Source organism: Oncorhynchus nerka, linkage group LG23 (genome assembly GCF_034236695.1).
Source record: "Oncorhynchus nerka isolate Pitt River linkage group LG23, Oner_Uvic_2.0, whole genome shotgun sequence".
In the NCBI taxonomy this organism is placed as follows: domain Eukaryota; kingdom Metazoa; phylum Chordata; class Actinopteri; order Salmoniformes; family Salmonidae; genus Oncorhynchus; species Oncorhynchus nerka.
In genome coordinates this window covers 381,289-400,149 of record NC_088418.1, presented here as the reverse complement: position 1 = coordinate 400,149, position 18,861 = coordinate 381,289, and the positions used below count along the sequence as shown (strand labels likewise).

The following is an 18,861-nucleotide window of genomic DNA, read 5'->3' as shown; positions in this document are numbered from 1 at the left end:
AGGACTGGCCACCCCTCATTGCCTGGTTCCTCTCTACCCAGCACAGTCAGAATAGGACTGGCCACCCCTCATTGCCTGGTGCCTCTCTACCCAGTACAGTCAGAAGAGGACTGGCCACCCCTCATTGCCTGGTTCCTCTCTACCCAGTACAGTCAGAAGAGGACTGGCCACCCCTCATTGCCTGGTTCCTCTCTACCCAGTACAGTCAGAATAGGACTGGCCACCCCTCATTGCCTGGTTCCTCTCTACCCAGTACAGTCAGAATAGGACTGGCCACCCCTCATTGCCTGGTTCCTCTCTACCCAGCACAGTCAGAATAGGACTGGCCACCCCTCATTGCCTGGTTCCTCTCTACCCAGTACAGTCAGAATAGGACTGGCCACCCCTCATAGCCTGGTTCCTCTCTACCCAGTACAGTCAGAATAGGACTGGCCACCCCTCATTGCCTGGTTCCTCTCTACCCAGCACAGTCAGAATAGGACTGGCCACCCCTCATTGCCTGGTTCCTCTCTACCCAGTACAGTCAGAATAGGACTGGCCACCCCTCATTGCCTGGTTCCTCTCTACCCAGTACAGTCAGAAGAGGACTGGCCACCCCTCATTGCCTGGTTCCTCTCTAGGTTTCTTCCTAGGTTTTGGCCTTTCTAGGGAGTTTTTCCTAGCCACTGTGCTTCTACACCTGCATTGCTTGCTGTTTGGAGTTTTAGGCTGGGTTTCTGTACAGCACTTTGAGATATCAGCTGATGTAAGAAGGGCATTATAAATACATTTGATTTGATTTGATCATTGAGTTTGCCGATGACACAACAGTGGTAGGCCTGATCACCAACAACGACGAGACATCCTATAGGGAGGAGGTCAGAGACCTGGCCTTGTGGTGCCAGGACAACAACCTCTCCCTCAATGTGATCAAGACAAAGGAGATGATTGTGGACTACAGGAAAAAGAGGACCAAGCACACCCCCATTCTCATCGACGGGGCTGTAGTGGAGCAGGTTGAGAGCTTCAAGTTCCTTGGTGTCCACATCACCAACAAACTAACATGGTCCAAGCACACCAAGACAATTGTGAAGAGGGCACGACAAGACCTATTCCCCTCCTCAGAAGACTGAAAATATTTGTCATTGGTCCTCAGATCCTCAAAAGGTTCTACAGCTGCACCATCGAGAGCATCCTGACTGGTTGCATCACTGCCTGGTATGGCAACTGCTCGGCCTCTGACCACAAGGCACTGCAGACAGTAGTGCGAACGGCCCAGTACATCACCGGGGCTATGCTTAGTGCCTTCCAGTACCTATATACCAGGCGGTGTCAGAGGAAGGCCCCAAAAAATGGTCAAAGACTCCAGCCACCCTAGTCATAGTCTGTTCTGTCTGCTACCGCATGTTAAGCGGTACCGGAGCGCCAAGTCTTGGAGGCTTCTAAACAGCTTCTACCCCCAAGCCATAAGACTCCTGAACAGCTAATCAAATGGCTACCCAGACTAAGTGCATTGCCACCCCCCTCTCTTTTACTCCGCTGCTACTCTCTGTCATTATCATCTATACAGTCACTTTAATATCTCTACCTACATGTACATAGTACCTCAACCAACCGGTGCCCCCGCACATTGACTCTGTACCGGTGCCCCCTTGTATATAGTATATATATACAGTATATATATGTATATATATTGGAGACTTTTTTATTTCCCTCACCAACTTTAAACATCTGCTATCTGAGCAGCTAACCGATCGCTGCAGCTGTACATAGTTCATCTGTAAATAGCCCACCCAATCTACCTGCCTCATCCCCATACTGTTTTTATTTATGTACTTTTCTGCTCTTTTGCACACCAGTATCTCTACTTGCACATCATCATCTGATCATTTATCACTCCACTGTTAATCTGATCAATTGTAATTATTCGCTCTTATGGCCTATTTATTGCCTACCTCCTCATGCCTTTTGCACACAATGTATATAGACTCCTTTTTTTCTACTGTGTTATTGACTTGTTAATTGTTTACTCCATGTGTAACTCTGTGTTGTTGTCTGTTCACACTGCTATGCTTTATCTTGGCCAGTTGTAAATGAGAACTTGTTCTCAACTAGCCTACCTGGTTAAATAAAGGTGAAATAAAAAAATAAAGAAATAGTCTCGCTATTGATATTTTACTGCTGCTCTTTAATTAGTTACTTTTATTTCTTATTCTTATCTGTATTTTTTTATATATTTTTTTTACCTGCATTGTTGGTTAGGGGCTCGTAAGTAAGCATTTCACTGTAAGGTCTACTACACTTGTTGTATTCGGCGCATGTTACTAATAAAATACAATTTGATATGATTTGAACTGTGATTGACCACACACTTCAGCACAGTAGGTGGCGGAATGACGCTTTAACGTCTGTTTGCGGACCGCCATTTTGTCGAAGTCGGAGAAGAAGTCTGACACCGTAAACATTGCGTCAGGAGGCCCGAGAAGGGACCGCCTGGTTTCCAAGGTAATGTTGGTTACGAATAACTGTCGCAAATACATGTTCGTGTTAACTCAGAGTGACACCTTTGGGTAATACACGATTATCTTACTAACCTTTTTGTTAATTGGTAATTGCAATTGTGTAATAGATGTGGGTCGTTAGCTGTCAAGTTTGATAGCTATCCAGCTTGCATAGCACATTTTGGATAGCTGGCTTGCTAGCTAGGTAGATAACGTTAATTTACAAATGGCCAACGTTAGATATCTTCATAGCTAACATCCTATGTTTTTTTTTTGTTTTGGTCATGTTCAGTGTTGTCTACTAACGTTATATCCCAACTAAAGTTAGATAAGTTCGCTGGTTGGCTAAACTAGCTGGCTGGGTAGCTAGCGTAGCTACTTTACTAAGCTAGCTATCGTTAGCTGGCTGCTCTTGATATGAGGTGAATTGCTAACGTTAGTTAGTTGGCTGGTGAGAGGTAGCTAGGTTAGCTTGTACTCGCAAAGTTGCCATTATTCCTGAAACTGTGTGGACATTATTTAATCAGTCAAACCTAACTGTTAGGCTTGCTACTCTAGCCAGAGGTTGGTAGCTTAATATGTTATATTTGTCAGACGGCAACAGATCATTGCTAACTATCCAAGTTAGCTAACGACTTTGACACTTGCACAAACGTTTAGATAGCTAGAGAAACTCAGATCTTAGCTAGCTCAATCATATTTCTGTCTGTCTTGCTAGGTAAGGAACCATTTAGATAATGAAATCAGTAACTAGTAGTGTTTTGGCATGTGTCTTGTAGTAGGGGCCTTTATCCTTGAGGTCATCTGGAAATAGAAGGGTGTGCATTATTAGTCCTCTGAGGGTTTATTTATAAGAGCTGTTAGAGGTCACTGGAACAGCAGACACACACTGGTTGAGAGTGGACCTGGCTGAGTCCTAAATGGCACCCTATTCCCAAATAGTCCATAGAGCTCTGATTTTGAGTGCACTATAGTAGTGCACTATATAGTGGAGAGTGACATTTGGGACTTATTCCAGGGGATATGTTTTTAGGACTGGGGGTGGGGGTTTTGGCAGTGTACCTGGTAGTTAGGCACAACTAGCCAGCAATGTTCTGCAGAGGAGAGGGACATGGGGTTATGTTTTGAGGACAGGGGACTTTGTTTTGTACTTGGTAGTTATGTATACCTAGCTAATTCTAGACAGATTGGCTAACTGGATCTGCATTGTCTATGCCAGTCAATTTCAGTGATCATCGCTTATTATTACCCAACTAGTATGTCTGACATTGAGAGACATCAGGGAGTATTGCACTCTGTTATTCATGAGAACTTGTTCTCAACTAGCTTACCTGGTTAAATAAAGGTGAAAAAAAAAAAAAAAAAAAACTAGCAGATGATGTCCAGAGCTTCTTGACATAAGTCCAGCGATTACTCACCTCAAACTGGACAAAGATTTGTTTTATTTTATGAGTCCAACGCTAAGGAAATACTGCTTTCTTGAGATCAGTCCCAAATCCCAGTCATTCACGGGAAGAAAAGACTGAGAAAACGGGGGCGGAGGTCGGGGTGCCATGTGAGAATTCGTAGGCGAGTGGGTAAACCACCACTACCATCAGTACTATTGGCAACATGCAATCATTGGGAAAATAAACTTGATCTAGGATTAAGACTATCCTACCAAAGGGATATTAAACTAATATCTTATGTGTCACCGAGTCGTGGCTGAACGACGACACGGATAATATAGAGCTGGCTGGCTTCTCCGTGTATCGGCAGGACAGAGCTGCTATGTCTGGTAAGACAAGGGAGGGGTGTATGTGTATTTGTCAATAACAGCTGGTGCGCAATGTCTAATATTAAAGAAGTCTCAAGGTATTGCCCGCCAGTAGACCACACTATCTACCAAGAGGAGTTCTCATCTATATTATTCGTAGCTGTCTATTTACCACCACAAACCGATGCTGGCGCTAAGACTCCACTCAATGAGCTGTGTAAGGTCATAACCAAACAAGAAAATGCTCATCCAGAAGCGGTGCTCCTAGTGGCCGGGGACTTTATTGCAGGGAAACTTAAATCTGTTTTACCTCATTTCTACCAGCATGTCACATTGACTTGGTACCCCCTGTTTATAGCCTCGTTATTTCATTGTATTACTTTTTATTTTATTTCCTACTTTATTTATTCCTGCAAATATTTTCTTAACTCTATTCCTTGAACTGCATTGTTGGTTAAGGGCTTGTAAGTAAGCATTTCATGGTAAGGTGAACACTTGTTGTATTCAGCATTTCACGATGATGAGGTCAACACCTGTTGTATTCAGCATTTCACGAGGATGAGGTCAACACCTGTTGTATTCAGCATTTCACGAGGATGAGGTCAACACCTGTTGTATTCAGCATTTCACGATGATGAGGTCAACACCTGTTGTATTCAGCATTTCACGATGATGAGGTCAACACCTGTTGTATTCAGCATTTCACGATGATGAGGTCAACACCTGTTGTATTCAGCATTTCACGATGATGAGGTCAACACCTGTTGTATTCAGCATTTCACGATGATGAGGTCAACACCTGTTGTATTCAGCATTTCACGATGATGAGGTCAACACCTGTTATATTCGGCGCATGTGGCAAATACTACTTGATTTGACTTAAGGTCATTAACCATGATGTTGAAACTGAGTAGACTGCAAACATTCCACTGGCAGCATTTCCCCTCAGATGATTTTAAAAGAGAGAGGTCATATTGTCTGGAGTGAATGCCTTTCCAGGCCAGACCTAGGCTGAAGCCTTTTCAAACTCCGAGTTGACCTTTTACTTCTTATGACAAATGGACTTAGTCCCATGTCTACAGAGTAGGAAAGTGGCAGTTAAATTGGTCTCCCTCTGCCAGTCAGTTGTGTTGTTGCTTCTGTCTACTTTCTGATGTATCAGTGTGCTGTTAACTGACTAGCTTTGAGATGGATTGTGGGGACCCAGAGGTTGCCCTGGCTCTCTCACCCAGAGGTTGCCCTGGCTCTCTCACCCAGAGGTTGCCCTGGCTCTCTCACCCAGAGGTTGCCCTGGCTCTCTCACCCAGAGGTTGCCCTGGCTCTCTCACCCAGAAACACACACACACACAGACGTCTTGACTTCTTGGCATAAGGAAACACACACACACACACAGACGTCTTGACTTCTTGGCATAAGGAAACACACACATACTTCTTGACCAGGCTCTATCTGAACTACAGTCTGCCTTCATTGTATTACATCAAAACTTTATTGACCTGAGCTTAGTATTGATTGCAGGTAACTAAGTATATGATGTTCTCCTGAGCGCATAAAAATAAGTCTGATAATTTAATCATTTGTACTGTTGATTGTGTCCACATTGATCTGAAGCTGAGAAGAAAAATGGGCTGCTTCTATAAGGTGCTGCCAATAGTGCTTATCACTGCGTTCTCTATCAGACAGTTAGTTGGCCCTCTTGGATGTCATCACTGCGTTTTCTACCAGACAGTTGGTTGGCCCTCTTGGATGTCATCACTGCGTTTTCTACCAGACAGTTGGTTGGCCCTCTTGGATGTCATCACTGCGTTTTCTACCAGACAGTTGGTTGGCCCTCTTGGATGTCATCACTGCGTTTTCTACCAGACAGTTGGTTGGCCCTCTTGGATGTCATCACTGCGTTTTCTACCAGACAGTTGGTTGGCCCTCTTGGATGTCATCACTGCGTTTTCTACCAGACAGTTGGTTGGCCCTCTTGGATGTCATCACTGCGTTTTCTACCAGACAGTTGGTTGGCCCTCTTGGATGTCATCACTGCGTTCTCTACCAGACAGTTGGTTGGCCCTCTTGGATGTCATCACTGCGTTCTCTATCAGACAGTTGGTTGGCCCTCTTGGATGTCATCACTGCGTTCTCTACCAGACAGTTGGTTGGCCCTCTTGGATGTCATCACTGCGTTCTCTATCAGACAGTTGGTTGGCCCTCTTGGATGTCATCACCACGTTTTCTACCAGACAGTTGGTTGGTCCTCTGATGTCATCACCGCGTTCTCTACCAGACAGTTGGTTGGCCCTCTTTGATGTCATCACTGCGTTCACTATCAGACAGTTGGTTGGCCCTCTTGGATGTCATCACTGCGTTCTCTATCAGGCAGTTGGTTGGCCCTCTTGGATGCCACGTAAGTTGATACATTGCTATGTTTTCATTTTATGAAGTCCTTTTACAAAAAGTCCCATTGTACCTAACCTCATTACCAGGGGGTGAAACTTTCACAAAGCGTCAACGGTGTGCTTAAGGACTATCAGGACGCCTCTGAGCGGTCAGGTAGGCTGTGGCCACGTCTCTGAGCGGTCTGGTAGGCTGTGGCCACGTCTCTGAACGGTCAGGTAGGCTGTGCAGTTTTCAGAAGGCCAGATTTAGGACCACGCCACACCACAGAGCGGGATGACAGGCTGTGTGAAGGCAATAGTTCTGGAAGGCTGGCTGGATCAGGACGGGAGAGTTGATCGTAGTTCAGAGTTTTAAAATACAACAGAGCAGTTGACTGATGTAGCTGGCACGGTGACTGATGTAGCTGGCACGGTGACTGATGCAGCTGGCACGGTGACTGATGTAGCCGGCACGGTGACTGTTGTAGCCGGCACGGTGACTGATGTAGCCGGCACGGTGACTGATGTAGCCGGCACGGTGACTGATGTAGCCGGCACGGTGACTGATGCAGCTGGCACGGTGACTGATGTAGCTGTGACTGATGTAGCTGTGACTGATGCAGCTGTGACTGATGTAGCTGTGACTGATGTAGCTGTGACTGATGTAGCTGGCACGGTGACTGATGTAGCTGGCACGGTGACTGATGCAGCTGGCACGGTGACTGATGCAGCTGGCACGGTGACTGATGCAGCTGGCACGGTGACTGATGTAGCTGGCACGGTGACTGATGTAGCTGGCACGGTGACTGATGTAGCTGGCACGGTGACTGATGCAGCTGGCACGGTGACTGATGCAGCTGGCACGGTGACTGATGCAGCTGGCACGGTGACTGATGCAGCTGGCACGGTGACTGATGTAGCTGGCACGGTGACTGATGTAGCTGTGACTGACGCAGCTGGCACGGTGACTGACGTAGCTGGCACGGTGACTGACGTAGCTGGCACGGTGACTGACGTAGCTGGCACGGTGACTGACGTAGCTGTGACTGATGTAGCTGGCACGGTGACTGATGTAGCTGTGACTGATGTAGCTGGCACGGTGACTGATGTAGCTGGCACGGTGACTGATGTAGCTGGCACGGTGACTGATGTAGCTGGCACGGTGACTGATGTAGCTGTGACTGATGTAGCTGGCACGGTGACTGATGTAGCTGGCACGGTGACTGATGTAGCTGGCACGCTGACTTCTTGGTGACAGGGGTCAGTATTTTCACGTCCGGATGAAATGCATGTCCAAATTCAACTGCCTGCTACTCATCCACAGAAGATAAGATATGCATATTATTAGTACATTTGGATAGAAAACACTCTAAAACTGTTTGAATCATGTCTGTGAGTATAACAGAACTTATTTAGCAGACAAAACCCCGAGGACAAACCATTATGTTTTAGTTTTTTTGAAGTCACTCTCTTTTCAATGCGATTTCAATTTGGAATCCAGGTTTCTAAGGGACCTTCTTGCAGTTATATTTATTTAAAAATAGTCTGTAATGATACATTTCTCATTGCCGAAACAGAAGTTCTCTCTACTGCAACTGGCCTTAAATTGTAGCGGTGAGGAAACTTGGCATGTTTTGCTAACAATAGAGAAGACATGATGACTAAGCAAATTGTTATTCAATGTACATAATTAGGCATTATTTAAGTATATTTTCATAGAACATTTTAAATCAAAATCTTTTCTAATTGTGGAAAACTACCTGTATCTGTAATGATAATCAATAGTGTCGTGTACGCAGTCTGACAAGAGAATGTTTAACTTTTTAACTGGAGAAATGTAAAGATATCTGCTTACCTGGTAGCCATCTTGAAGGTAGTGGCAGATGTGTTGCTTCATTGAAAATCAAACTCTGTGTGAACAGTCCTTCAAACATGTTGCGGAGGTGAGAACGTCAGTCAGGTTGTGGAGGTGAGAACGTCAGTCAGGTTGTGGAGGTGAGAACGTCAGTCAGGTTGTAGAGGTGAGAACTTCAGTCAGGTTGTGGAGGTGAGAACGTCAGTCAGGTTGTGGAGGTGAGAACGTCAGTCAGGTTGTGGAGGTGAGAACGTCAGTCAGGTTGTAGAGGTGAGAACGTCAGTCAGGTTGTAGAGGTGAGAACGTCAGTCAGGTTGTAGAGGTGAGAACGTCAGTCAGGTTGTAGAGGTGAGAACGTCAGTCAGGTTGTAGAGGTGAGAACGTCAGTCAGGTTGTAGAGGTGAGAACGTCAGTCAGGTTGTAGAGGTGAGAACGTCAGTCAGGTTGTAGAGGTGAGAACGTCAGTCAGGTTGTAGAGGTGAGAACGTCAGTCTTTTCATTATTATTATTATTATACATAAATATTCAGTTATTAATTTCTGTCATTTGAAAACATCTAGTAGAACATCCATTAATTTTTTCCAGAATATTTTTTTATTGAAATGACTCTTTGTGCAAGGTAGAGAACACTATCTTTATTATGATATTTTGTTATATTACTAACTTCCATGTTTTACATTTAAAATCATTACTTTGTATTTGAATGGTTTCACGAGAATGACCCGGGTCGACCTACAGTAGCTACAGTCTGGGCTCTGGCAATGGGTCGACCTACAGTAGCTACAGTCTGGGATCTGGCAATGGGTCGACCTACAGTAGCTACAGTCTGGGCTCTGGCAATGGGTCGACCTACAGTAGCTACAGTCTGGGCTCTGGCAATGGGTCGACCTACAGTAGCTACAGTCTGGGATCTGGCAATGGGTCGACCTACAGTAGCTACAGTCTGGGATCTGGCAATGGGTCGACCTACAGTAGCTACAGTCTGGGCTCTGGCAATGATGGTCATTTCAATTATTCAACCATTGATTCTGTTCTTGGATAATATATTGTATAAATATACACCAAGGTCATTCTTTGCCATGCTTCATTTTAGGAGGATCAGAGAGTGACAGGGGTTTCAGCAGGATCAGGCAGCCAGGGAAGACCAGTCTGTGACAGAGGTGAGGTAAATTTTTACAAATAGAACACTTTATTCTCTGTGCATTAAACACTGGACAAGCTAGATGCTATTCTGACAAACCTCAAAAGTTGATTTGCGAACTGTATCAAGGGTTGATACAGGCTTTTCCCGATGACACCACATGTCGAACACAAATGTGAGGTAGACCAGGTAGAAGTTGATGATGAGTAGATGCAGATGTTTGAATCCCCAGTCATGTTCATATCTCAGACATAAATTAATACAGTTTATGACCATCCCATAGAACGTGCTATATGCTGGGTTCCGATGACCATCCCATAGAACGTGCTATATGCTGGGTTCCGATGACCATCCCATAGAACGTGCTATATGCTGGGTTCCGATGACCATCCCATAGAACGTGCTATATGCTGGGTTTCGATGACCATCCCATAGAACGTGCTATATGCTGGGTTTCGATGACCATACCATAGAACGTGTGCTATATGCTGGGTTTCGATGACCATCCCATAGAATGTGTGCTATATGCTGGGTTTCGATGACCATCCCATAGAACGTGCTATATGCTGGGTTTCGATGACCATTCCATAGAACGTGTGCTATATGCTGGGTTTCGATGACCATCCTATACAACGTGCTATATGCTGGGTTTCGATGATGGCGCAGACAGACATGGCAGTATTTAAAACATATTTGTGTTATTAGCCAAGAACGTTTTTTGTGTTACATACAGCCAGAAACAACTTTTGGATATCAGCGTGGTGGTAACTCTTCAGCATTACGACCAGGAATACGACTTTCCCGAATTGGATACTTTGTTCGTACCCTCCAGGTTGAACTTATCCCAGAGGCTGCTCCAAGACGCCGCTGGCGGAGAAGCGGTATTCGAGGTGGATTTCTATTACTCGCTAATGTTCAGTCTCTGGACCATAAAGTAGACAAGCTCAGGGCGAGGATCTCCTTCCAGAGAAACATAAGTGATTGTATCATACTCTGTTTCACGGGAACATGGCTCTCTCGGGATATACTGTCCTCATCCATACAGCCAGCTGGGTTCTCAGTACATTGCGCAGACAGGAATTAAGAACTCTCTGGGAAGAAGAAACGCGGTAGTGTATGTTTCATGATTAATTACTGTGATTGTGACATACAGAAACTCAAGTCCTTTTGTTCACCCGACCTAGAATACCTCACAATCAAATAAAGACTGTATTACCTCCCAAGAGATACCTCCCAAGAGGTAGTCACAGCCATGTATATTCCCACGATGGCCCTCAAGGAACTGAGGCCGCATTTATTGTAGCTGAGGATTTTAACAAAGCAAATTTGAGGAAAACTACCGAAGTTCTATCAACACATTGACTGTAGTACTCGTGCTGGAAAAACACTCAACCACTGCTACTCCCCCTTCCGGGATGCCTACAAGGCCCTCCCCCGCCCTCCCTTTGGCAAATCGGGTCACAACTCTATTTTTGTCCTCCCTTCCTAATAGGCTGACGCTCAAACAGAAAGTACCCGTGCTTAAAGGTTAATCAACGCTGGTGTGATCAATCGGAATCCACGCTTCAAAATTGTTTTGATCACGTGGACTGGGATATGTTCCGGGAGCCTCTGAGAATAACATTGACTTATACACGGACACAGTGACTGAGTTCATCAGGAAGTGTATAGGGATGTTATTCCCACTGTGACTATTAAAACCTACCCAAAACAGAAACCGTGGATAGATGGCAGCATTCGACCACGGCAAAGTAACTGGGAATATGGTTGAATACAAGTCAGTGTAGTTATTCTCTCCGAAAAGGCAATCAAACAGGCAAAATGTCAGTACAGAGACAGTGGAGTGGAAATTCAGCAGCTCAGACACGAGACGTATATGGTAGGGATTACAGACGTTCTACAGACAATCATGGATTACAAAGGAAAAACCAGCCATGTTGCAGACACTGAAGTCTTGCTCCGGGGCAAGCTAAAAAACTCAAATTGGGCGAATAAGGTGAACACAGTGCCTCCAAAGCGGCCAGACTCCCAAGGACTGTGGGCTCTCGTTCTCCGTGGCCGACGTGAGTAAAATATTTTAAGCGTGTTAACCCTCGCAGGGCCACCGGCCTAAACGACATCCCTAGCCGCATCCTCAGAGCATGTGGAGACCAGCTGGCTGGAGTGTTTACGGACGTATTCAATCAATCCCTATCCCAGTCTGCTGTCCCCACATGCTTCAAATTGTCCACTATTGTTCCTGTACCCAAGGAAGCAAAGGTAACTGAGCTGAACGACTATCGCCCCGTAGCACTCACTTCAGTCATCATGAAGTGCTTTGAGAGACTAGTCAAGGATCATATCACCTCCACCCTAGACCCACTCCAATTTGCTTACCATCCAAATAGGTCCACAGACGATGTAATCGCAATCGCATTGTCCTATCCCAACCCGGACAAGAGGAATACCTATGTAAGAATGCTGTTCATTGACTAGCTCAGCATTCAACACCATAGTACCCTCCAAGCTCATCATTAAGCTCAAGGGCCTGGATCTGAACTCCGCCCTGTGCAACTGGGTCCTGGACTTTCTGACGGGTCGCCCCGAGGTGGTGAAGGTAGGAAACAACAACTTCACTTCGCTGATCCTCAACACTGGGGCCCCACAATGGTGCGTTCTGAGCCCTCTCCTGTACTCCCTGTTCACCCATGACTGCATGGACAAGCACGCCTCCAACTCAATCATTAAGTTTGCAGACGACACAACAGTGGTAGGCTTGATTAGCAACAACGACGAGACGTCCTACAGGGAGGAGGTGAGGGCCCTCGGAGTGTGGTGTCAAGAAAATAACCTTTCCCTCAACAAAACGAAGGAGCTGATCGTGGACTTCAGGAAACAGCAGAGGGAGCACCCCCCTATCCGTATCAACAGGACCGTAGTGGAGAAGGTGGAAAGCTTTGTGTTCCTCTGCGTACATATCTCTGACAATCTGTTTTTATGCGCCACTCTTTTTAGTGTTGTCAGAGGGGGCAAGGAGGCCATTGTAAAGGGGACATTTGGATTTAGAGGCCCAACCAGTGACCACCACCTATAATACCCTCCTAGCAGAGGCCCAACCAGTGTACCTCCTATAATACCCTCCTAGCAGAGGCCCAACCAGTGACCACCTCCTATAATACCCTTCTAGCAGAGGCCCAACCAGTGACCACCTCCTATAATACCCTCCTAGCAGAGGCCCAACCAGTGACCACCTCCTATAATACCCTCCTAGCAGAGGCCCAACCAGTGACCACCTCCTATAATACCCTCCTAGCAGAGGCCCAACCAGTGACCACCTCCTATAATACCCTTCTAGCAGAGGCCCAACCAGTGACCACCTCCTATAATACCCTTCTAGCAGAGGCCCAACCAGTGACCACCTCCTATAATACCCTTCTAGCAGAGGCCCAACCAGTGACCACCTCCTAGCAGAGGCCCAACCAGTGACCACCTCCTAGCAGAGGCCCAACCAGTGACCGCCTCCTAGCAGAGGCCCAACCAGTGACCGCCTCCTAGCAGAGGCCCAACCAGTGACCGCCTCCTAGCAGAGGCCCAACCAGTGACCGCCTCCTAGCAGAGGCCCAACCAGTGACCGCCTCCTAGCAGAGGCCCAACCAGTGACCGCCTCCTAGCAGAGGCCCAACCAGTGACCGCCTCCTAGCAGAGGCCCAACCAGTGACCGCCTCCTAGCAGAGGCCCAACCAGTGACCGCCTCCTAGCAGAGGCCCAACCAGTGACCGCCTCCTAGCAGAGGCCCAACCAGTGACCGCCTCCTAGCAGAGGCCCAACCAGTGACCGCCTCCTAGCAGAGGCCCAACCAGTGACCGCCCCCTAGCAGAGGCCCAACCAGTGACCGCCTCCTAGCAGAGGCCCAACCAGTGACCGCCTCCTAGCAGAGGCCCAACCAGTGACCGCCTCCTAGCAGAGGCCCAACCAGTGACCGCCTCCTAGCAGAGGCCCAACCAGTGACCGCATGGATAACACAGGGGCCTGAGGAGCTGTCAACAGCCGAACAGAAATGAACCCCAGAGGGCTGTCTTCATACCTCCTTCTCAGTCATCTTCATTTCTACTCAGAGTTAATGATTTTTCAACATACTCACACCTACAATGGTGCTTTACTTGCAATGACTGTGATGTGGGTTTTGACCTTGCTTAGTTGATTGCATTTGACTAAGTCGTTCTGGTTAAGACTGTGATGGTGTAGGAATGCTGTAACATCTAACCTCTGTCTGGGTAGGTAGTGTCTGTCTGAATGGCTGTAACACCTAACCTCTCTGTCTGGGTAGGTAGTGTCTGTCTGAATGGCTGTGACACCTAACCTCTGTCTGGGTAGGTAGTGTCTGTCTGAATCACTAACACCTCTCCTCTCTCTGTCTGGGTAGGTAGTGTCTGTCTGAATCGCTGTAACACCTAACCTCTCTGTCTGGGTAGGTAGTGTCTGTCTGAATCGCTGTAACACCTCTCTCCTCTCTCTGTCTGGGTAGGTAGTGTCTGTCTGAATGGCTGTAACACCTCTCTCCTCTCTCTCTGTCTGGGTAGGTAGCGTCTGAGGGTGGATGAGGTGGCAGCAGAACACAGGGTGATGGTGTAGCACTGGGTGACGGGCTGCCAGGGTGAGGAGGACAGGTGCGGTGCTAGCTGAGTGGAGGTGTGGGATGTGGCGCTGGACGACCCACCTGGACGGAGGGCCGCGGAGGGTGAACCATGCTGCTGTCTCCGTGGGACACAAGGTGTTCTCCTTCGGAGGGTACTGTTCTGGAGACGACTACGAGACGCTGAGACAGATAGATGTACACGTCTTCAACACAGGTAGGTTATTGTTGTAGACCAAACACAGATGACTGTCTAGGCTTACGCTGAGACAGATAGATGTACACGTCTTCAACACAGGTAGGCTACTGTTATAGACCAAACACAGATGACTGTCTAGGCTTACGCTGAGACAGATAGATGTACACGTCTTCAACACAGGTAGGTTACTGTTATAGACCAAACACAGCTCGATTATTAATGATATGACTGTCTAGGCTTAGGTTCCGTCAGTTCTAAGTATGTCCCATGCATGCTCGTCTTTCCCTAAATTACCTCCGGTTTTTCTCAACTTCAAATGGCCAGTCCTTTGATATTGAAATCTAACCACTTTCATCTTAAGATCTATCATTTTGCCCTCTGATGTCATGGTGACATCAGGATCTGTCGGTCATTATGAAGTAGTGTAGTTCTTCAGATGAGTGTGGAAGAAAGGAAGTCAATCTGGAAGAGCGGGACGTGGGGAATGGGGTCAGTAGGTATAGAAGAGCCGGACGTGGGGAATGGGGTCAGTAGGTATAGAAGAGCGGGACGTGGGGAATGGGGTCAGTAGGTATAGAAGAGCCGGACGTGGGGAATGGGGTCAGTAGGTATAGAAGAGCCGGATGTGGGGAATGGGGTCAGTAGGTATAGAAGATCCGGACGTGGGGAATGGGGTCAGTAGGTATAGAAGAGCAGGACGTGGGGAATGGGGTCAGTAGGTATAGAAGAGCAGGGAATGGGGTCAGTAAGTATAGAAGAGCTGGACATGGGGAATGGGGTCAGTAAGTATAGAAGAGCAGGACATGGGGAATGGGGTCAGTAGGTATAGAAGAGCCGGACGTGGGGAATGGGGTCAGTAAGTATAGAAGAGCGGGAATGGGGTCAGTAGGTATAGAAGAGCGGGAATGGGGTCAGTAGGTATAGAAGAGCGGGAATGGGGTCAGTAGGTATAGAAGAGACGGGAATGGGGTCAGTAGGTATAGAAGAGACGGGAATGGGGTCAGTAGGTATAGAAGAGACGGGAATGGGGTCAGTAGGTATAGAAGAGACGGGAATGGGGTCAGTAAGTATAGAAGAGCGGGAATGGGGTCAGTAGGTATAGAAGAGCGGGAATGGGGTCAGTAGGTATAGAAGAGACGGGAATGGGGTCAGTAGGTATAGAAGAGCCGGACGTGGGGAATGGGGTCAGTAGGTATAGAAGAGACGGGCGTGGGGAATGGGGTCAGTAGGTATAGAAGAGCCGGATGTGGGGAATGGGGTCAGTAGGTATAGAAGAGCCGGATGTGGGGAATGGGGTCAGTAAGTATAGAAGATCCGGAGGTCTCACCTCCAGCACCTCTCTTGGGTTCCACACCATCTAGTCCTAATCTGTTTCTAAACTTTGTCTGTCTGCCACACACTCACAGGTGTTTTTCAGCACAGCTGAATAAAGCGAACCTTCACTGCTTGACACTATTTGGGGTGTAATTTTCTCGCCGGAAGATACATTGGTTGGTAGAGCCTGCTGTCTGATCTAAAAATGAGTGAAGTCATGTTTTGTAGCATCAGTTATGGCCTTTTTTCAGGCTAGCAGAGAGTAGATATGGCTGTCTCAACGATGTTGCTATCTGCCAGGACAATGCGGGATATGTAGGTTGACTCATTTTCCCATTTTGCTTTGTAAAGACTACAGCCTGACGGGAACCCTACTTCCTTGTTCCCACCCTCAAAGGCAGGCTTTTCAAAACGAGGGCGCTACTAGTTTCTACAGGGAGCTATCTGAGATGGCGAAAACATTACAATCAAATCACATTTATTTATATAGCCCTTCGTACATCAGCTGATATCTCAAAGTGCTGTACAGAAACCCACCCTAAAACCCCAAACAGCAAGCAATGCAGGTGTAGAAGCACGGTGGCTAGGAAAAACTCCCTAGAAAGGCCAAAACCTAGGAAGAAACCTAGAGAGGAACCAGGCTATGTGGGGTGGCCAGTCCTCTTCTGGCTGTGCCGGGTGGAGATTATAACAGAACATGACCAGCATGTTCAAATAATAATAAGACAGAACAGTTGAAACTGGAGCAGCAGCACAGCCAGGTGGACTGGGGACAGCAAGGAGTCATCATGTCAGGTAGTCCTGGGGCATGGTCCTAGGGCTCAGGTCCTCCGAGAGAGAGAAAGAAAGAGAGAAAGAGAGAGGGCACACTTAAATTCACACAGGACACCGAATAGGACAGGAGAAGTACTCCAGATATAACAAACTGACCCTAGCCCCCCGACACATAAACTACTGCAGCATAAATACTGGAGGCTGAGACAGGAGGGGTCAGTAGACACTGGCTGCTTCTGATGATTCATCTTTTTCCAAGTAGAGCTAGATGACGAAACAGGTTTTGATTTTCTTTTACAATCAAACAATGAAGTTGTTTTGAAACTCCATTATAAAGATACTTTTGGTATGTGGACACCTGCTCCTCAACATCTCATTCCAAAATCATGGGCATTAATATGGAGTTCTTCTGGGAAGGTTTTCCACTAGATGTTGGAACATTGCTGCCATAACAGCCTCCACTCTTCTGGGAAGGCGTTCCACTAGATGTAGGAACATTGCTGCTATAACAGCCTCCACTCTTCTGGGAAGGCTTTCCACTAGATGTTGGAACATTGCTGCTATAACAGCCTCCACTCTTCTGGGAAGGCTTTCCACTAGATGTTGGAACATTGCTGCTATAACAGCCTCCACTCTTCTGGGAAGGCTGTCCACTAGATGTTGGAACATTGCTGCCATAACAGCCTCCACTCTTCTGGGAAGGCTTTCCACTAGATGTTTTTTAACATACGAGATGGCATAGCAGTTCAGACGTCTTTTGTCCTCGTCTTGTCGTGTCGTGTATATATATATATATATTTACAACTTTTTTCACATACATTTTATTTTTATTTTCCATCAACTCATCTTCAATACACTCTCCTGCAACCTGCCTCACCAATTGATATGTATAAATACGTATTATTTACCTCAAATCTGCAATCCTCCAAGAAGCTAGCCAGAAGCTAGCCAGGAGCTAATCAGAAGCTAGTTAGCTTCTTTACTGGCAACTCGTTAGTATTCAGCTAACCACGGTTTGTGGTCATCAGCTATCCTTTAACTCGAAAATCTATCGCCAGTTTTGTACGGGCGCAGCGCGCTCGAACGGAACATACCGGACCGATTTTTCTCTCCATGTCCCTGGATTTCAACTGCTCTCTGGACATTCACTCCCGGATCTCACAGCTAGCTGGCTGCTATCCGTGTGTCTATCTGCTTTCGTCGATTCCGGAGCAAACATCAATTACTCCGGAGCTAGCCAGCTCCGTCAACCACTCCTGAGCTCCGTCAATCACTCCTGGGCTGCAGTCACCTATCCGGACCCGTTTTACTGCCTACGCGGAGCCCCACCGGGCCTTCACAACTGGACTGCCGACGTTATCTACCCGAAGGAGATCCGGCTGGCTCCTCCGTCGCGACGTTACCTGAATGCCCATCTGCGGCCTGCTAACCGTTAGCTGTCTTACCGGCTGCTCTCAGAATAGACAATCGGACAATTTATTTATTTTTATTATTATTATGTTTCTTCTTGGGCCTCTATAACTATATCTATTGTTTTTATTTTTTTGTTGTTGTGTGATTTGGACTAATCCCCTCTACAACACGGAACTCCACTAATCTACTGACGGAACGCAAGAGGTGGCTAACAACAGACCTCCATCCTATGCTAGCTTGCTACCGATGTCCTGGCTAGCTGTCTAAATCGCCGTGACCCCCAAACCAACCTCTCCACTCCCTGGACCCTTTTGATCACTCGACTAAGGATGCCTCTCCTTAATGTCAATATGTCTTGTCCATTGCTGTTCTGGTTAGTGTTTATTGGCTTATTTCACTGTAGAGCCTCTAGTCCTGCTCACTATACCTTATCCAACTTATTAGTTCCACCACCCACACATGCAATGACATCTCCTGGTTTCAATGATGTTTCTAGAGACAATATATCTCTCTTCATCACTCAATACCTAGGTTTACCTCCACTGTATTCACATCCTACCATACCTTTGTCTGTACATTATACCTTGATGCTTTTTATCGCCCCCAGAAACCTCCTTTTACTCTCTGTTCCAGACGTTCTAGACGACCAATTCTTATTGCTTTTAGCCGTACCCTTATTCTTCTCCTCCTATGTTCCTCTGGCGATGTAGAGGTGAATCCAGGCCCTGCAGTGCCTAGCTCCACTCCTATTCCCCAGGCGCTCTCTTTTGATGACTTCTGTAACCGTAATAGCCTTGGTTTCATGCATGTTAACATTAGAAGCCTCCTCCCTAAGTTTGTTCTTTTCACTGCTTTAGCACACTCTGCCAACCCGGATGTTCTAGCTGTGTCTGAATCCTGGCTTAGGAAGACCACCAAAAATTCAGAAATTTTAATTCCAAACTACAACA

The 18,861-nt window shown here is 46.8% G+C and overlaps 2 protein-coding genes across 7 annotated transcripts in view; both read left to right on the top strand.

Moving 5' to 3' along the window:
- The window catches only part of LOC135564037 (sporozoite surface protein 2-like), a 33,450-nt gene extending 32,093 nt beyond the window's left edge, over positions 1 to 1,357 (top strand). The window contains exon 8 of the mRNA XM_065008436.1: positions 1,136 to 1,357. Within this exon, the coding sequence (XP_064864508.1) occupies positions 1,136 to 1,357 (222 nt within the window). The remainder of the gene's footprint in view (positions 1 to 1,135) is intronic.
- Positions 1,358 to 2,400: 1,043 nt separating this feature from the next.
- Positions 2,401 to 18,861, top strand: part of LOC115106291 (kelch domain-containing protein 3) — a 78,059-nt gene continuing 61,598 nt past the window's right edge. The window contains exons 1-3 of one of the 6 annotated variants that reach the window (XM_029628858.2): positions 2,401 to 2,484; positions 9,552 to 9,618; positions 14,159 to 14,428. In XM_029628858.2, coding sequence (XP_029484718.1) covers positions 14,275 to 14,428 — 154 coding nt within the window. In that variant the 5' untranslated portion in view covers positions 2,401 to 2,484; positions 9,552 to 9,618; positions 14,159 to 14,274. Of the gene's footprint in view, positions 2,550 to 9,551; positions 9,624 to 14,158; positions 14,429 to 18,861 lie in introns of all 6 variants that reach the window. The other 5 variants (XM_029628862.2, XM_029628859.2, XM_065007760.1 and 2 more) reach the window with 5 other exon arrangements.